The following is a 19784-nucleotide window of genomic DNA, read 5'->3' as shown; positions in this document are numbered from 1 at the left end:
GTGGGCGGACTGGCGTAGTTAAAGTGGGGAACGCCGAAATTATTCGTGCTTTCCAGATAAGACGTGTAACACTTTTGAATGGAGTTCCCGGAATAATGATTACATTATATGACGCAGTTCTCATATTAGCATTTGGGAGCAGCAGTCTGACACATACAAATAAATACCTGTGGTGGAAATTCTATCTTGACAAAAAAAGAAAAAAAAAATTCCAAATAGTTACAGATACACTCATACACTGACAAACCTGTTCCTGTGTCCTAAAGAGTTTTTCTGGTTAATTTTGTTCACAGCTACTTACCAAACGCACTTCCCTTCAGAAGCCCAATCTTATTATAATTATTAAAAAAAAAAAAAAAGTCCCTCTGGTTTGTTTGTTTAAGGGCAGGTTTGACATTACCATCAGAGAGGACACCTGTTCAACCAACCAACCACAAACCGAACAGACCAAAATTAAGGAGAATATTACAGCAACATGAATAAGCAGATAAAAATAAATAAGGCTACTGCGCAAGCTATTTATTTGAAATCACTTCCTCCCATCAGCGCCATTCTTTCCCTAATGAGCCTGTGAGTCCACTCAGGCTCAAGATCTAATCTTGGCCGCCTGGAAAAGGAGCATCATCCTCACCATGGAGCCCAATCAAAGAGAGAGACGAGGCTCATTTATTTCCTCTCCTGATGAGGTGAAGTGATTGCTTTGGCTTGTTTGTACGTTCTCTCCACAAGATTGTATTATGCTTTTCACTGAAGAGTCACTCTTATTCCTCACCAGTCCAAGAAAACAATCACAATTTTATTTTTACTTTGGGTTTATGAAAGATTTCATGTTCAAAGATGCGACACAGGAATGACTGAAAACATTGTAAGGTACATGTCACATGATGGATAGCGTGGAACTGGATTAATTGTGTTGCGTTTACATTCTGACGTTTTACTGGTGACAACAGTTTTGGAAAGTGGTGCATTCGAAATGTCTAAAGGGCTCGTTAACATGGAAGTATTGGCATGTCACGAACAGGAAGTTGCCAGGACGGCTATTTTTCACTGCTCTAAATACATTCACTCACAAACAACAGCACAACTCTCAATAAGGTTTATTTAATCTCTGCAGTATATTATGCAATATTGTAAACAGTCAAATCTTGAGATTGATTTTACCCGACACCCTAAACGGGTCGTCAGCCAACGGCTGGGCAAAGGACCCATGATATTATCATCAAAAATTCTATTTCATAGCAAACACTTGCAGTTACCACTAATCTGTTCATGTGAGCATTCAGTTCAGTAGAACGTGAACGGTTTTATTAGCATAACCCAAATGATGATTTCAGTTTTAGTACCAACATGCTCAATTTTGACTTTCAGGGAATCCTTCAGACCTGAACTGCAGATGCACCACGATGCAACAGGCTCAAAAAGAAATGGAGACTCAAAACGAGGGCTTCCCCTCTGCTGTTAAAATTTATATTCAACACCACGCTCTGCAGAGGCTCCCTTCTCTGCTCATGAGTCAGGAAAGCCCCGGGGAATCGTGTGCTATCATCAAAACAGGCTTAGATTCAAACAAAGCGATCGAGGAGCAAAAAAAAAAAAAGGATTGGCTATCGGGTGCATTGTAAGTTGGCAGGCTTCTGATCTGCTGGCATCTTTCTCAGGAGTAGACGAGTACACGCCGACGGGGAAAAAAACAAAGATGTCAAATGCAAGGCAAATGAAGTCCTTTCTATTGAGCCGCATGCGCAAGAAGTCATGCCTTTCAGAGACATCCAGCAAAAATTACAAACATCCGTCGTGACAGCGAGGACTTTTATCTCTCTGCTAACACAAAAACTGCTAACCTCCACAAGACCAGGACTAGACCCTACAGTACAGTCCTGTGTTGTTTAAAAAAACGGATTGGCATGTCTATCACGTTCACACGCAAAGCACATACAAAAATATATTTAGCTACTTATGAATACCAACAATGAAGAAGATTCTGAGAGGGTTTACAAACTAAACTATTCTATCGGAACACCGTATATTGAAAAAGATCCAGTGTTTTTCTGTGCGTTTGGTACTAGCTAGCTAGATACGTAGTTAGCCATGGAAAATGTCAGTGTTTTCAAATGCAACTGATACTTGCGACTTGTGTCAGTTTACATAAAGTACAAACCCAGTGAAAGAATGTGAGAGTCCCAACTAATAATGAGGCAAACTAGTCATCCGATCAACTAGCTTAACTTGAAACGCTATGCTGGAGGATATTCTATATTTGGGTCTACGAAACACGTTTTTTAAAGGTAAACTCTTGTTGAATGAAAATAAATCGTGTAAATAGAGATAAAATAACTTAATTTATAAGACTATTTTGTTACAGTTTAGTGTACACCTGTACCACTTTACTTGCCACATAGCGGATTAGCTATAGCATAACAACATTACTTTCTAAAAGACAGGAACAAAAAAAAAGAATGTTCACCGTACCTTCGACAAATCATTTCACAAATGACCTAGAAAATGACAAAACTAAGACTTTTAAATTACCACCAAGCGATACAGTTTGATTCAATTTGGTATGATGCTCTGTTTTGAGATTTCGACCCTCAAAGTTGTTACAAAAAACGTCGGAATTGTTCGATGGTGCCTGGGTGGAGCTACACACCGTCATCTGATTGCTTCACAGATGCTTGTAACGTCTGTGTGACAACGGAAGACAAAAAATGGTTCCATTACAAAACTACCGTGAATAGCAATTGCCCTCATTTGCATATGCATGCAGCACCAGACTCTTTAATCACGGGTAACATTCGAATAATCTGTCTAAATAAGCATTTATTGTACCAAACTGAACTGTACCGCCTGGTTGGTTGGTTCATCTGATTTGAAATTCATTGTGAATCATCAAAAGTGAGCCATGAATCAGCAGCTATGGGGCTGGACCGTGAAGACAAGTGGAGCTACACTGGACTGTGGTCTGGAGAAACATGGGTAGCCGTCACCGTCAAACACTCAGTCGCCGTGTCCTTGGTCCTTCGAAGGCTCGTGTAGAGCCTCTCGTCTAGATTAGCGGTCAGTTTGTCCGTGAGTTCTGCCGTGATGGTTTGTGGCCCGTAGCCAGAGGAGTCCGGTGGTTGAATGGGTGACCGCTCGTCGAAAGGTTCTAAGGGGTGTCCGGGTGGTTTGCTGTCATCTTGAGTCTCTGGATGCTCACTCTGCCCTTCGTCTTTGTCAAGGACGGATGGTTGAAGATGCGCTGATGATATCTGGTCTTCGGTGGAACCTTTCACTGCAACGTCGCTAGCTGTGGTTTCGATCTTTGGAGTTTCGGGTGCGCTGCCGTCGCTGGTCTCCTCGTCCGGTGCGCTGACAATGCGGGGGAGCATGCTATGGTAACTGGTTTCCATCGGGCAGTTAACACTGTCACCCCTCCGTAGTGGAGTTCGTTGTCTCTCGAAAGAGGAATGGAAGTGTCTGACACCGGGGTCGCTCCACTGTTTGTGCCGCTGCCACTGCTTTCGGAGATGGATTCGAGAGCGATGTTTCTTCAGCGGCGACTCCTGCTGGTCGAATTGAGGGTCATGACGGAGAAACTCGTGAAAGAGCGCATCGGTTTTTTCATCGATGCTGTAGTCTCTCTGATGAAGGCTTGCGGGTTGAGCCGGAGGATGCGAGGCCTCCCGTGGGGTGATCATCTGGCCGTATGGAAACCAACTCTGCGGACCGACATCGATTTCTGTGGAAACTCCTCCAATGGCGCCCAGCAATTGCTCGTCTGGCTCCTCTTCACAGAGGTGAGACTCGAAGCTCTCACCGATCGTTCCAGATCGTCCCGCCTTGGTGAAACGATTCCTCTTCTCATGGGCCGTTCTCTCCTTCGGACTGCTGTTTCCAAACATCCGCGCATCTTCAGAACCACGAGAAGGGGCCTCTATTGAAGTGTAGCCACTGTCCATTTGCAGCAATTTCCGCGTCGACGTTTCACCATCGCTCCCTCCTCGCTCCGATTCGGTACTTTGTTGTTTCCGATTTCTTAAGCTCTTTTCCCCCAGCGTCTCATCTATGTACACCAAGAACTCCTTGTTATCCTCGGTACCTTCTGCCTCATCTCCTAAATCCTGGGATGAGAAGCTGGGGAGTTCTTCCTTTTCCTTTTCTGTACACACGCTGTCAGCATCGCTGCAGACAGAGTTCCTATCGTTACTGCTGCTTTGGTCAGAGGCAGCGTATTGTTCTAGTGATGCACGTAAGGTCCAAATGTCTCTGTAAAGTGTTTGGGGATCTTGAAGCGGTTCAGAGCTTTCCCTTGTCCCCAGGGAAAGAGCTTCATCTTGGGGATCAGGGGACAAGCCAATCACCCCTGGTCCAGTATGGCTGCAGATGGGCTCCACCATCACCTCTACCTCTACCCTGTGGTTTCACACAGTTAAAGAGGAAAAGGAAACGCAAAAAATGTCAGAACATATCACTATCCTCGACGACACGGCTGTTTTCACAGAGCACGGAATGACTGTCATGGCTTGCAATGGCTGCCTTGGCATGTTCTTACACTTAGCTGAGTAGCATAGTATTTGGAGGAACTGGAACGCAGAGCATGTTGCGTATCATGGCCGAGCATTTTTGGCAGAATGATTGCGAAGCAAAGCAGTGGACAGGATGAATGGCAAGGGAATTAAAGATACCTGCCGAGGGAAGGGGGCGGTGCGGACGGAGCGGGGAGCACGGGCCGGCCGGGACAATAGGCGATGTCTTGACTGCGGGCGATGTACTGGATGAGGTCAATGTGATGCGTGTCGTCCTGGTCCATGCTCTCGCTGGCGGCCCGTTGACGCTGGAATTGCCTTCTCTTGGGTGAGCCTGACTCACGACAAACAGGACGGAAAGTTTGGTGACAGGTGGCTAGCAAATGATACTTAATGCTGTATAAATATAACATCAGCTGTTCAGAAGATTTTGAGATCATCTTTGGAGTCTAGGTGTGATGGAAAAACTGATCCTGTAGTAGAAAGTGTGTGAGTGTATGCGTGACGGCAGGGAGGATTCACTTGGGGGTTTAAATTGAGTTGGAACTAGCAAACGTTGAGTCATCAAGCCATCTGTCTTGTGTGTGTTTGTGCATATCCAAATAATCAGAGGAGCCAGAGCACCTCTCGCAGTTTATTACCGTGGCACCACGGTTCATTTTTGTCTCAGCCAAACATATTTTATGGAGTGGGTAAAAATAATAACTTTTGGCTTCAAATTCAGAAAATAAATTGGAGTCACATGATCAACAGTATAGGTTCTGTCTTTCTTTTACTTCACTCAGTTTGTTACCTCTCATGTCCAGACTTGAAGCCCTCTGGTTGCTGTCCAGCTTCCATTTCTTAATCTTGAAATAGGGACTGGCGCCTTCCAGACTTGCGTGGCGCCGTAGTTTAGTGAAGAACTGTTGTACCGTGCCTTGGCCTCCTACACCGCTGCTCACAGGAGGGACGGTGGTGGCGGGAGCGGTCCCTCCTCCCGTGCTCAAGCTGCTGCCTCGTCCCCGGGACCCTCCTGCGATCATCTCCATCTGAAGATGGAAAGCAGCAATGGTGACAATCTGCAGTTTTTCCACAAGCTCTCCAGATGTATGAGATATAAAACGAGGTAACTTACCGACCCTCCGTTTGTCTTAGCAGAAGGACTTGCACTAAAACCGGCGTCCACCACAGTTGAGTTGAGGGTGTCTCCAGGGAGAGCAGAGCTGGAATTGGGGCTCAAGCTGGTCAGTGCAGTTTGCGGCAGGGGACACAGCATGGGCTGAAAGGGGTTCAAACACACTGTGAGCCTTTTTTGATTCTAAATATTGCGTTACAAAATGTATCATCAAACTGGGATGGCAATAAAGGAAAGCACAGTGGGAGGTAAATGGGTTGGAGGAGGCTAAAGGAACCGTTTGGGAGAGTCACCTGGAAGATAGAGAGCGCCGACTTGGCGACGGGGCGCGTTGTCATAGCGATGGTGTTTTCCGCCGAGTCGCACTCATGGATGGTGACTATCTTGAGCGCCGGGGGCGGAATGTGGAGGTGCGTTAGCCGCGCGTTCTTAAGGTGGTGAAAGTCTCCTTCAGTCAGAGTGTATCTGGAATTCCAAATTTAAAAAATTGGGCATTTTTTTTTTTGGTAGCTGAAAGTATGCAAAACTTTAGATCCGCTGAAAGCATGTCTAAGTTGTGGCGCAGATGGCGTAATATGAAACGCTGGACTCTGACAAGCCACTTTATGCAAATGTAAAAGTTTAGGTCAATTTTAAAAGGAATCTAACCTGCGACCCTTCTCCTGGGCCTTCTTGCCATGATCAAATAGCGCCGCCTCATTGAAGGAAACACGTCGGCCCGTGGTTCCCGTGGAAAGGAAACGCTCTGTCTCCTGGTCATGAGAGCTAGCCATTGACAGGCAGTCGGACTCATCCACCCTGATAGTGATTTCTACCCAAAGAACAAAAATGAAGAAATGTTGCACTCATGCCTCAAGCGATTGCAGTTGTTTGATCATTTCACCGACGGGAACCATCTGATATATTGCTTGCTGAGTGCTAAAACTTCTTCATAAAAAATGGCTGAGAAAAGCAGTTTCACACTGCCTTTTATTAAATCATCTTCTGCAGAGATAGAGTACATTCAATGGTCTGCAGAGTATCAGAATGCGTTGTAAGACCCATGCCAACTCGCTGGAAAAATCGTTTTTTGGGTTAAATTTAATACATTAGACATTCTGCTGACATGATAAAAGCATCTCCGTGCCCGGTGGACATCTTTCTTCCATCACTCCTCCGTCTATCAATCACTGTACACACACACACACACACCATCACCCACGCTTACCATGGGTGGGCTGAGACTCCTCCGTGTATGTAGCGGTGGTTTTCTCGGCATCATCGCTGCTACTGCTGCACAAAAAAACAACAACATTTAAATGCATTACAACGCTCTGTCTTGTTTTCAGATCAAGCCATAGGGACAAATACAGAAGCTGAAGCTGATGCCTCGGTTGCCTGTGTGAAAAATAACTCCAAGAGGGGCTAAATTATGTCAGTTAGAGAGTGCTTTCTTAGCATTAGCATCTATCCACAACTTGGGTTGCATTCAAGTGTAGTTTGGCTTCATTTATTTATTGGTGCTTTATTTATTTCATAACAGAAAGCAAGGTATATTGTCAACGAGTGGGTAAAAAATAATATAATTGAAGAAAACTATCAATGATGTGATGCAACATCATTTACTGACACCCATGTCACTCACCGGACATGGCTCCGCCTTTTAAAGCCATATACACTCAAAGTCACAGATACGACAAATGTGAGGCTAGCAAGTCGGATACTGCGATTGTGTAAAAATCTGAAATATACAGTATGAATACTATCTCAGTTTTTTAGTGTGAAAAGTGCCCAAAAGAATTTTCCACTGAAATAATTCGAATACAGATCTAAATGCTAGTATAACAAAATAAAAAAATAAAAAAGGCTTGGTGTTTGGTTAAACATCTTTACTTGCTTTGCTCCATCCAAATGAAATCCCCATGCCTGCCATTTGCTTTATGAGGAAGAGAAAAGAGAATGAAATCCCATTTCTGTCAGATTCCTTGGTGCAGAGCTATGGGCTTCATGCATGTGGGCGCGTATGTGTGTCATTCCAGATCTCAGCTTCCTCTTGTCTTTCATTTCCTGTGTGGCTCCCACAGTTTTCATATCAGTGTGTATATGCGTGTACCGTGTGTGTGTCTCTACCCGCACACAGAGGAGAGAGTGGTGAGGCGGGCGTGGGGGGGTATTAATCACCGCCATCGGGTGCGATGAAATCTCATTACACTCGTCATTTGTACCAGTCTGGCTGATTGTGTGCCGCTCTCACCCACTCACCCGCCTTTCCTTGCCTTTTGGCAGCTTCATATTCTGTTTATCTGCTGCTCTCATCTTTTAAGTGTGAGTGATAATGTATGCTGCAGTCAAATATTGAAAAAAAAAAAACCCAAAAAACAATCTACATCCAATTGTAAACAACATGCAATAACGACTCAATGTCTGCTCGTGAGGTAACCGCACTAAAGACGCATTTGGGACACTGGATCGTTGGGAAGGAAGCATCATATGCAATTCCAATGAGCCTCATCTATTATGTAAGTAGACATATTTAATAAATGTGATGTCTTGAAGGAAGTGCACGTGAACCAGTCCAACATGTTGAACATGTGACAATTTCTCAACCCCAAAATTTTAATCTTCTTAAGGGTAGAGCAATGTTTGAAAAAGCTTTCCCCTACTGAAAAAAAAATAAATCCTTTTCATACTTGTCGCAGCATTGACCTCCTCCTCGACAGCAGCGGCGGCAGGTGATGAGGACGATGGAGACGAAGATCAACGTCCCCACCAGGAAGATGGACAGGATCACCAGGTGAAGCACGTAGCCATCTTGCTGTTCCTCCGTCTCGAGCGGCACCTCCTGGGATACGATTAAATACATCAGACGGAACACATCGTCATCTGTGCGGGGGAAATTAAACTTGGGATCGGATCACTGATTTACTAATGCAGGTTCAGGGTCAGGAAGTTATTTATTAACAACTAAACGTACAAACACATGGGACGAGACTTACAGTGGAGTTTTCTGGTCGGATGTTCCAGACGGTAGACTCATAGCTCATGGTCCAGGCCAACTATGGAGTCCCCCTGAGAGACAACAGGAAGGAAACGGGAGCTGCTCATCAAGTCACAAAAATCAACACACAACAACCTTTTATCGCCACTTTATACCCACAATCCTTTGCTTGCATCAAATCAAGGAAGCAAAAGAGAAATGACGGTTTCACGTGAATGCCGTTGTTGACGATCCGCGTGGAAGTAAGAAACTGAGCACGATAACCTAATCGGGTGGATTCCATCTATCATTTTTGTGACCTATATAGAAATGAACCACATTAGGGATGGTAGTAATAATCCATTAGTCGATTAATTGTTCGTGAAGGATTTGTTAGATAAGGCAGAACTGATTTTTGCTAAATCGCATCATGAAGAAATGAAAGAAAACTTCAGACCAATGAAGTGACATTCGATTAATGTGCATACCAAAACATTGTGATCGGCAATCACTGCGTAAACTTGGACTCAATCAACACTTTCAAAATCCTTTTGCAAAATCTCAATTTTCCTGGCTAAGAATTTATTTTCTGTTGACAAATCGTGCTACCGTAAGGCACGTTTAATAATAAACACAAGAAGAATGATTGCTGATGCTGCTGTGTGAGCAATCCTCTGTAAAAAAAAAAAAAAAAAAGAAAATTCAAACTGTGAGCAGATCCAAGTGCGCCTCTCACGTGCCGCTCATGCATGCGTTTAATCACCAACCAAACAGAAAAGCAAAGCATCTGTGTTGCGTAAATCGTCAGCCACCATTCCGGCACAAACCTCCCCATCACAGAAACACAAGCTCTTGCTACTAATCAGAAGCTGAGGTCCACTGCTGCTTGCTGCTGCTGCTGCTGCTGCTGCTGCTGTGCCTTGGCTGGCTCCTTCAGATCATGGCCATTAATCCTGCTACTGCAGCAACCAAACGCCCACTCACTCATGCACACACACACACACACACACCCACGCGTACCCACACAACCTGGATACTCACCACAGCATGGAAGAAGCAACATGCCAGCTACTCACTGCAGCAACTTCAGCACCAGAGCCTGTAAATACAACCCGATGCTCGTAGCCTGTCAATAAGCTTCCTGCTTGCTTCCTGTGTCTCACCCCTGATGGAGGGCAGTGCGCAGAAGGAGCAGTAGCATCAGAAGCGTGTGTGTGTGCGTGTGTGTGTGTGTGTGTGTGTGTGTGTGTGTGTGTGTGTGTGTGTGTGTGTGTGTGTGTTGAGAGAATCCGCCTCCGGCTTCCCAACCCCCCAACCCCACCCCCCACCATCCTCCTGCAGCAGCGTCCTAGTGGCCTCAAAGCAACAGGACAGCATGGCGGTATGGCCAGGAGCAAAACAAAGCAGCATAACCATCGCTTAAATGTCAAGTTAGACATTATGTAAGAAAAAGCACCTAGGTAGGTCCAACTTAATGCCACGAGAATGGAGAGTATTATTCATTTTAAAACGTCTGGCATGGTGGTACGTATATATAAGGTTAGTCATTACCAACCTGAGTTGTTTTGTGAATTATTCATTTAACCACACTTTTTAGGTTACATGAATGAGCTTAAAAGTTGAGTCAAACTGACCCAAGTAGGGTTGGTCCTTTTTCGACACATTTGTTTTTAGAGTGATTTCACAGTTCACGTGTCAGATATTAAAATGACCAAACCCATTTGAACTCTGCGTAATACTTGAATTTACAATGGCTACCATTTGAACTCTGTTGCTAACCAAAACAGCAGCACTCACTGATGTCAGTCTTTTGGATATGGAGAAATAAATAAACAAATAAAGAAGTAAATAAATGTCCAATAACTGCACTTGTAATAGGCAATTTTTTTCATTATTTTACTTTTTTTCCCCTATCATTAACATTTTTATTATTTATTATATGAAAAGAATGTCCAAACACCTTTACGTTTACCAAAGTAATCAATTGAAAAACATTTGATGGTAAATATTACTGTGATTATGCTACCTGTTTATCTTATTTAGAATGTGAATACAATATACAATATAGTGTATGAATCATACCGGCAACGTGCATTGTATTATTTAGTCTGTAGTGTGCCTATATGGCAATTGTGTATGGTGCAGCCATATTTCAGTAATAGTAATCGATTTTTTGCAAATCAGCTGTCATTTAAAGAGCATCTTAGATCCAAGAAAACCGAATCAGAGCCAAATGGACTGAATCGCTGACACAGCGGGGTCTCATTGCCTGAATGCAGCGATGTACACACTCGGCATGAAAGGTATTCATCCACATCAGGCTTCGGAAAGGCGCATGCATGTACACTGCACTCACCTGCTCTACCTGCGTGGTCCGGCCAGGGGCGGAGGGGGAAAACCACAGCAAAGTCTGGAGTGAGCACTTTTGAATGTGGAGATTCTTCAAATGGCTTGAAGGTATTTATGAATGGGTGATCCTGAATGTAGGACACGCCCACTGGCCAGTCGGAGACGCGCCTGGTGACGTCACCAGGGAGGTAAAGCCGACTGTATGGTGCTGCTCGAGGGGAGAAATACAATTTCTCACCCGAAGTTGTCTACATTCATAATTTCACCGCCATTTTTGTAATAAGGTGCTGTAATAATAGTAATATCTTAGAATGTCTATCTTTTTGCGTAAAAAGTCCTTTACTTCAGGTATTGTCACAATAGCACTGTAATTCCAACAGTGTTATAGCGCCATCTCATGGAGAATTCTCTCTCTGTGTGGCACAACACCGTTCCGCACCAAAGACTACATTACCCAGCAGAGTTGCACCACCGCAAAGCCTTGTGGGTAGATTACCAACGTCCTTGTCCACCAAGCGCACACTGACTGCCTTCAAGCAAGGGGATTTGGGAGTCTCTGTCAATCACTAGTTTTTGAAACAAGTCGGAATTTCTCAACATGATGGCAGCAAGATTTCTCCGCCGTTCTCTCCCTATGCTTAGGCAAGCGCGCTGCTATGCCGAGGCAGCCACCGGTGCCCCGCAGATGTCCTTCACTTTCGCCTCTCCGACTCAGGTAGCCGCGGCGTTGGGGATGCCAGCCAGGCCTAGCTAGCGTCAACTGAACAGCTTGATCAATATCCGCTTAAAATAGATTGTCAGACTTTGTTACAAATCGTGCGACTGTGTATGTGTATTGCCGGTTTTGTTTCCATACATTTGAATGCTTTTTCTTTTTTCGGATTTTATCGGTTATTGATGCAGACAATGGCAATGTTAGCCTTAGCATGCTAGTAGCCTAAAGCTCTTTGCCATTCATTTATTGTTGACCTGCAATGTAACTTGCTACATCTACGTTAGCTAACGAGTTCTTTTTGTGTGAAAGTCATACCTACTACTAAAGCATATGTTTGTCCTTAATATGGCGTTAACTGACCTCTGACTCTTTTTTTTTTCTCATGACAGTTTAACCTTGCATCTTCTGTCAACATTAGCTTTCACCCCAAAACGACAGTATTTGTATTGATTACTCTATTTTACCATGAGCAGCTATTTATTTTGATACCATACACTGTCAATGTCTGCTTAATCTTGAGATGTTCCCCCTGCATTTTTCTGCTTGTCATATTCTGCACAATAAAAGTCAACGCTGACAATTGGCAAGCATCTCCATCATAAACAATAACTTTCCAAATATTTATGCCGCACTTGCAGGTGTTCTTCAAAGAGGTCAGTGTGAAGCAAGTGGACGTGCCCACGCTCACCGGCGCGTTTGGTATCCTCCCCGCCCACGTGCCCACCTTACAGGTGCTGCGGCCTGGCGTTGTCACGGTGTTCAATGACGATGGCTCCTCTGCTAAATACTTTGGTGAGGGGAGGCAACAGCTAACTGGATGTGCTATAATGCTTGTATATTTTGTCTCATGATTTTATTCCCCTTCCCGGAATGTCACATAGTGAGCAGTGGGTCCATAACTGTCAACGCCGATTCTTCAGTGCAGTTGCTAGCTGAGGAGGCCGTACCGCTGGACCAGCTTGATGTGGCTGTGAGTAAAAAAAAAAAAAAAAAAAAGCCCACAGATTGTGACCACAACTATTTGTAATTTAAATTTGATCACCTGGACAGTCTTTGTGGATAATTCTGCCTGTTTCGTGGAAAAATGAGTGCAAACGAGTCCAATTGTATTTATTTATTATACATGTGGTTTGTCTTAATGAGATTTGAAGGATGGAGGTTTCCTCATCTCATCTATGATGTTGAGAGGTCGATAGAGTAATTGCAGGCCTTTACTCCGGTGCGTCTAACAGCAGGGACGTGCTCTTTGACAGTAGAAAGCATTCTTTGAACCCGAGGACGAGTTTTAATTACCTCCCGTTTTGATCGGCAGAGCCGTCGGTGACGACCCGTCCGGTCGTCCTCGCAGTTGCACTTGACCTTTTAAATGTCAGGCTTGTTAATGCGCCACCGTGCTTTCGACACCGTCCAGGTTTTGACCTTGAGCAATGCCACTGTCAACTTCACTCCAAAGGACAAAATGAGTTGGTTTTTTTTCTTTTTAATTTAACCCTGACCCCTTTCTTCAAGCGTGCGGCAACAATGCTCACAAAGCCACGCCGCTAATAAGGAGGGAAAGGTCACTCAGTGTTGAATTATAGCAGATGTGTCAAATCCCCACTGGGAGACCTTTAACTTCCAGCCATGTTTGGCATTTCTACTTTCTAATCGCCGCTGTGACAAATGGAGCTTTCCAAACAAACGCGGCAGTTGAGATTTTTCTCCGGCTGACTTCCGTCATCAGTCGCCTTTTTACCAGTGGGACTGTTGCCAAGATTTGCTTTTTTTTTATAACAGGTTGGTATTCTTTCCTTCATATGTGAATCAATGTCAATTTTTTTTCATCCTGGTCTTATGCATTTGTTGAAAGTTAGACACACACAGTACAATTGATTAGAAATGTTTTTAGATTTCAACAAAGCAGTTTGTCACAGCATACTTTTTTGCACTTAGTCTTAACGCCCTGTAGGTGGCAGTATTGTGTCAAAAATATGTTTCCACTGGTGGCAGAAAGCCCTCAGGCGAGTGTAGGTTTGTGACTGTTTAGTTTGTTGCACAATGGCGCTCTCATTTGTGCAAATTTGAAAATGAAAATGTGTTTAATTGTTTTGCAAACTGCACATGATTAGTCTGTCATCTTTGGTCTCACTGCTCCAACAGGCTGCCAAGGCCAACCTGGAAAAGGCCCAGGCTGAACTGGCGGGTACATCCAGCGAGGTCACGAGGGCGGAGGTTCAGATCAGCGTAGACGCCAACGAGGCCATTGTCAAGGCGTTGGAGTAGACCTCCCCCGTGGTACGGTGCAAACACCAGTTTATTTGTATCAAGAAAAAAAAAAAAAAAGATTGACTGACACACACCAGCTAGTTTGTCACAACTTAAGAAATGTTTTTCCCCTTGCACTTCCAGGTCATCTTAGCTCTTCTGTTTTGGTGGAACACACTTTAGGCATTTCCAGCTGTCCTGTGGATTCCATGCTTGCTTTGTACAGTGGATGAAAAACAAAATAAATTTATTTGGAATTATCTGTTGACCTTTGGCTGCTTGCTTTTATTTTCATCAACCTCCACAGCTTCTAAACCAGTCGCTGTGTGGCCTCTTGGTGGCAGCAGATATCAGCAAAATGGGAAGAAAGCAAGCGTTGTAGTATTTCGTATCATCTGATTATTATTTAACTAACCTTTTAAACATCCCTTCAAGGAAATAAAGCACCACTATCACCACTTTGAAATGAGATAACACATCTGTTTGTTATGAGAGATGACCCCCCCTGGTCCATTACTGTGATACACTGGGACCTCCTTCTGTTTCATAACCAACTTGAAGCTCCAGTTCAGTTATTCACATGCTGGATTCAAGTATGCAAAGAAAGCACTTTCTTTTTCTTTTTAAATTATATTAACATGCACTCTCGAAGGCCTAATGCAAATGGTCGGCTTCTCGCTTGTGAATCCATAAGGGCAATATTATTTTAAATCACAGCGTGGACCTGAGGGGCGATGTCTCAGATCAGAAATAAAAAATAACTAGCTCTTGACAGCTCGTGGACCGGTTCGCTAATGGATGAGTAACACTTCAGATAGGCTGGATGAAAGACTTGCATCACAAGCAACTATTTCATGCATTTTAATTGCAGAAGATGAGTTTATGAAGCAGTTTGGTTAAACAAAACTCAAAAGTGTGACTGTATGGAAAATTGACTTTTAGGTCGTGAGAGCAAATGAAGCTTCAAATTTGTTTCATTGAACCAGTTGATGCTTCATTTTCTCATCACTACTTTTAGGACAATATAGTATTAACCGTTGCCCCTCCCCTTTGCTGTAAGAACTTGACAGCCTGTACTATTCTTCAAATAAAACAAACTTACTTTTCAAGTATACATTACACACTTTATTTTCTGCTGAGTTAGAGGGAACATTCGCCCCCCACCCCCACTGAAAATGAACTTCAGACACTCGAGTGAATGACATCAGCTAGTCTCAAGGCCACAAATGTCACACATTTTTCCTCTCACCATACTCCCCCCCCCCCCCCCCCCCTAAAAAAAAATAGAACATTCTATAATGTGTGGTGTATCGTGATGATTTCCAGAGAGGAAGTCATGATCACATGGTCAGCTTCATTAGACTGTATGACTCCAGTCAGTTCATTTTACAAGTCTTTCATCTGCCTTTTTTTTGTTTTTTTTTAGTCCTGATGAATCATGAGATGCATTTTACATGCCTCGCTATTGACAATTCACTCCTCGTGTTAGTGATCATTCATGCGGCAGACAGAACAGGCGAAGTGTTTGTCTGTCCGTCGCTATTCACAAAAGAATCAGACGCTCTAATTAGGGGTGATTACAAAAGTTTGAAATAGAACAGGAAGGGAAGATTTCTCAACAGATAAAGTATTTCAAACGGGGGCTTTTATTTAAGCCCGCTCAATTGGGAATGCGGCAGGCAGATCGTTTTGTTTTTTTGCAAACATGAAATTTGGTTCACGTGTCTATCATGAGTATATCCACACACAAAAAAAATATTTTTCTGCCATTGTGAAATTAATTTCAAATGTTTTCAGGGCTTTAAAGAATCAACCAGTGTTTAACTTTCCACATTTCAATGACTTACCAAGAAAGTTAATGTTAATTTAAACTGGATCATTTCAGTTTCCATGACTTTCTATGGACAAAACCACACAAACACCTACACACCAAAAAAAAAATACTTTTTTTTACTCAATAAATATGGTCAAGCACAGATAAGTGCGTAGAAAGGTGCAAATCGATGCCCCTGCAGCAGGTACAAGAGGATGAGAGGCGTCCGGAGAGCAGTCTGATTGGAGTTGCGACCTTTTGTTGGAGACTTTGTTGCAGACTCGCTCCGTCAGCTGTCAGCTCCTTGCGTGCAGCCTGGTGGTGGGAGGCAGGCCGTGACACCAGCCTCCCACCACTCTGCCCTCTCATGTGCCATCCCTCCACCCCCCCTCTATTCCGGCAACCCCCCCCCCCCCCTTCATAACACAAACAACCCACCCACCCGTCCATCCGCCAAACGCGCATTCAGACGCTTGCCTCCACACAACCAGGTAGCGATGCTACAAATAGCAAAAGTGTGGGCATTGGGGGGGGGGGGGCTGTACAGTTTTTTTCAGACACAGGTAGCCACGCTTCAAAATCACAGATGCCGTCGCCCACGTCCGCAGTGCCATCCATTTTACATACATTTTTTTTATTTCCATGACAAACAAAAGCTGTTGCCGTTCACGGCATATTGTCTCGTTGAACTTCATTAACACCCTCATGGCGCCTCGACGACGTGGCGTCCATGGTTGTTCTGCCACCTCTCTGCCAGCAGCCTTATATGCAAGTATATAACAATCGAGTTTTCTTTCTAAAGAAAATACTAATTTGTGGTCGCAATATAAGTACGGAGGTGTGAATTAAATGCTAATTGCTGACCACGATTGATTGCTAATTTGCGGCTACGATAATAATCATAACGTGCCACGATTCGAGTGATTTGACACGGTATCTGTCGACGAACATTTGACGATTCCTGTAGAGTGATGAGAAAAACTTTTGACTTCTCTTATCGCCGTCATCTTGTATCAACATCAGTAAATTTAAAGTGTGAGTAGTCGTGTAAGTCGACCTTGTATTTCATCACGCATGTCAGTGTTGTGTCGCCTTGACGTAAGTTTGTGTGAAAACGTGTGTGTGTGTGAAAAATGTGTAATATGTGTCTTCCCCTGTAGCTGCTGACAAATACGATTGCACTTGTTTGGCATTCCAAGCCGAGGTGTCACATGCTTTTTGGCCTCTGAGGAGTTCACCAGCAGGGCGGGACCCAACTTGTGTCATATGTATGTGTGTGTGTGTATAGAGACAAATATTGTGCCAGCAGTTTGAGGTTTCAGATAGGAGTGTCACGGTTTACAGTAACAGAAGGCCAAACACACACACACACGCAGGCACATGCATACCGATTCTTGTCTTTGAGCGGCGCTGCAGATCTCCGATTATATTTAGCCGAGGCTGGCGAACAGGTTCGTTCCAAGTCAGGGCTTTTCACACCCGATGCTCACCAAATGCCCCACCTGTGCGTCAGCGCCGGCCTTGACGTCACAGTCAGAGCCTTCATGAGGCCACCTGAGCTCACAGCTGGCAATCCGATGGCGAACGGCGCTAATCCTGGCACGGGACGCTCCAAACAAGGCGGTCGAATCTGAGTGCCACGTTCTTGTTGCACTCATTGCACAGGCTTAGCACCCGCCCCGCCCCCGCAGGTTGTTGTGGTACATTTTCTCTTTTATCTTGTCAGTCACAATCAAAGCTCTTCTATAATTAGTTGTATAATTACCATTGTTCGGATGTAGAAACAGTAGTTCCCATGATTACTGAAATGGCAATGCAGTGACCCCCCCCACCCCCACCCACACCCATTCATGTGCCATACAAACCGGGCCAGCCTGAGAATCGGGAAAATCGGCATATAAATAAAGACCATTCTAAATGTATTGAAAAATATTTTTTTTGTTTTCATGATTGAAGTGAATGACCACTCCCATATAAGCGTGGGAAACGTTTTTACATTCCAGGACCGTTTGAGTTTTGGAAAAAAATTCCCAAGAAATACGATGCCATAATCAAATGTCGATTATTTTATTTATTTTGTTTTCAGAATTTGCTATACATGCTGCCATTGGTTTCCTGCCCCTATCTGATAGTCTTTGTAATTTTCAAACCTCAATGAGTGGCCATTATTTATGCATACCTCCCTTTAGGTGGCAGGTGCTAATGTGCTCCCCTTTGACCTTCAACAGTCCAGATAATCCCTCAGCGCCGGGCAAAGCTATCTATGAAAGGTCAACCTCTATCCAAGCTCGCATTTTTCCGCCATGCTGCTAGCCTACAGCTGTACACAGGAACGTCTACAGTGGAGCAATTTGTTTACTTTAAACAAAAACAACCTGGGAAAATGTAACATAAAAGCAAAATAAAGTAGGAAATTGGAAATATTAAAATGCAGATTAAATCTTGTTATGGTGTCAATTGGCCTGCGTTTGGCTGATGATCAGTCTTGAAGAATCGAACTTGACATGAGAATAACTTGTAAGTCAACCATCATTAAAGAACAGATTGTGTTTGAGGTCGGGGATTTTCACTTCAATTTAAAATGACTATTGGTTTGATCCTTGGGAATGAGGGCGTAAACATTGACACTTCCGTCTACTGGGGGATTCCTGTGTCTGCCGCACCTCCTTCAAAGAAGCAAATTCCAAAGATGGGTTGTGTAACGCCCGCCCTTTCCCAACTTCAAATTTCTAACCCAAAGCCGTGCCCCTCGCGAACATGCACAAGCGCGATTGTAAATTTACCGAGCACGCACACCCATCTTCAACAAAACACCAGCGCTAGCTATCGTTAGCCACGGCTGTCACGTTGTTGTGATTTTTTTTCGGAATGGAGTGTTACACAAAATATGAACGGTTTGAAGTTGTTTTATGCCCGGGAGGGTTCGAGGCACCCCATATTGAACTTTACCCCTTATATTGGCCCCTCCTCCTTTGCGGCGTAATAGTTTTGTAACGTCAAACAATGCCGTCTGTGTTATTAATGACATTTTGCGTGTGGTGCTTGGGTTCAGAGCAGGCCAGACATCTTTTGAATGCCACTACAGACAGATTATGCGCCGGGAGCCTTGAGAGGTGGGATTGTTCCATTACTCCAAATAGAAAGCCAATGTGTGACACTGAAAAAGGTCAGAGACTCTGATATAGAGGCACCCCTTATATGTGCTAACTATGTAAGGTCAAGATATTGAATGATTAAAAAAAAGTAGTGTGCGTATATCGCGCTCAGTTTCTGCATGCTAACATTTGCTAACGAGCGCAATGCTCGGGGTCACGGTGAATGTCACGGCGGTGCTCGAGGAAAGGTCGATGGGCCAGAGATTCCACGGTCAATACATCATACATACTTGGCAAACAACTGAAGTATCGGTACACACATACTTATCATTTGAGATTTTTTTTTTTTTCCACCCTTTGAATCAAAATTCACCACTTGTAATAACGCTGAAAAGAAACATCACTTGTTTTTGAATTTGCCTTATGGTAGTCAGCTGTGGTTTTGTTGTTGTTGACATATAATTGGAATGTTTCGAGGTTTGTCTTGAGGTGTCCTGGATGGATCATAAGACAATCCCTGTTTTCGAATGGAAGTTTACCAAGCGTGGGCTGCTATGTATGATCACAAAATAATGTCTTTGGATCAGATCATTTGTAAACATTTTGAAGGTAGTATTCTAAGTAAACAGTTGTTTTGTGGTCACTTAGTGTTTTGTATCTATCATCAGGTAAGCACATTATTTTTTTTAACATTAGTTCATTATTAATATACAAGATTTTTCCTCATCTATCCTTGCAATTAATAGTATTACTGTGGATAGAAATAATACACCATTTTATTTCTCTTCTAAAAAAAAAAGAAGTAGCTAGAACTTCCCTCATGTTAGGGTTCACCACAGAACATCACTCACATATGTTATTACTCACGACCCTCGTGAGGACAGGCACATGGATGAATTGCCGGAGAGTCGATTTTGAACGTGAGTGACATGCCAGCAGAAGAACTCTGGTGACTCACTTTATGCTATTCCGTCTATACGTAGTAAATAT

General features: G+C 43.7%; 2 protein-coding genes across 2 annotated transcripts; one reads left to right on the top strand and one right to left on the bottom strand.

Annotated features, from left to right (window-relative positions):
- Positions 1-876: 876 nt before the first annotated feature.
- Positions 877-9636, bottom strand: cbarpb (CACN subunit beta associated regulatory protein b). Its single transcript, XM_085929034.1, has 10 exons — positions 9620-9636; positions 8598-8670; positions 8292-8443; positions 6830-6894; positions 6271-6433; positions 5916-6087; positions 5623-5766; positions 5299-5536; positions 4665-4839; positions 877-4392 (listed from the first exon to the last, which is right to left on the bottom strand). Exons 2-10 carry the CDS (start codon positions 8643-8645, stop codon positions 2943-2945), a joined length of 2607 nt encoding a protein of 868 aa, XP_085785160.1. The 5' UTR covers positions 8646-8670; positions 9620-9636; the 3' UTR covers positions 877-2942.
- A 1756-nt stretch (positions 9637-11392) lies between these two features.
- atp5f1d (ATP synthase F1 subunit delta) lies at positions 11393-14146 on the top strand. Its single transcript, XM_085927991.1, has 5 exons — positions 11393-11642; positions 12281-12434; positions 12524-12612; positions 13782-13916; positions 14031-14146. The coding sequence occupies exons 1-4, from the start codon at positions 11526-11528 to the stop codon at positions 13902-13904; spliced, it is 483 nt and encodes a 160-aa protein (XP_085784117.1). The 5' UTR covers positions 11393-11525; the 3' UTR covers positions 13905-13916; positions 14031-14146.
- Positions 14147-19784: the final 5638 nt, after the last annotated feature.

Source organism: Syngnathus leptorhynchus, chromosome 13 (genome assembly GCF_054491065.1).
Source record: "Syngnathus leptorhynchus isolate UIUO chromosome 13, UIUO_Slep, whole genome shotgun sequence".
In the NCBI taxonomy this organism is placed as follows: domain Eukaryota; kingdom Metazoa; phylum Chordata; class Actinopteri; order Syngnathiformes; family Syngnathidae; genus Syngnathus; species Syngnathus leptorhynchus.
The sequence above is the reverse complement of the archived record's forward strand: the minus strand, read 5'-3'. Positions and strand labels throughout refer to the sequence as shown.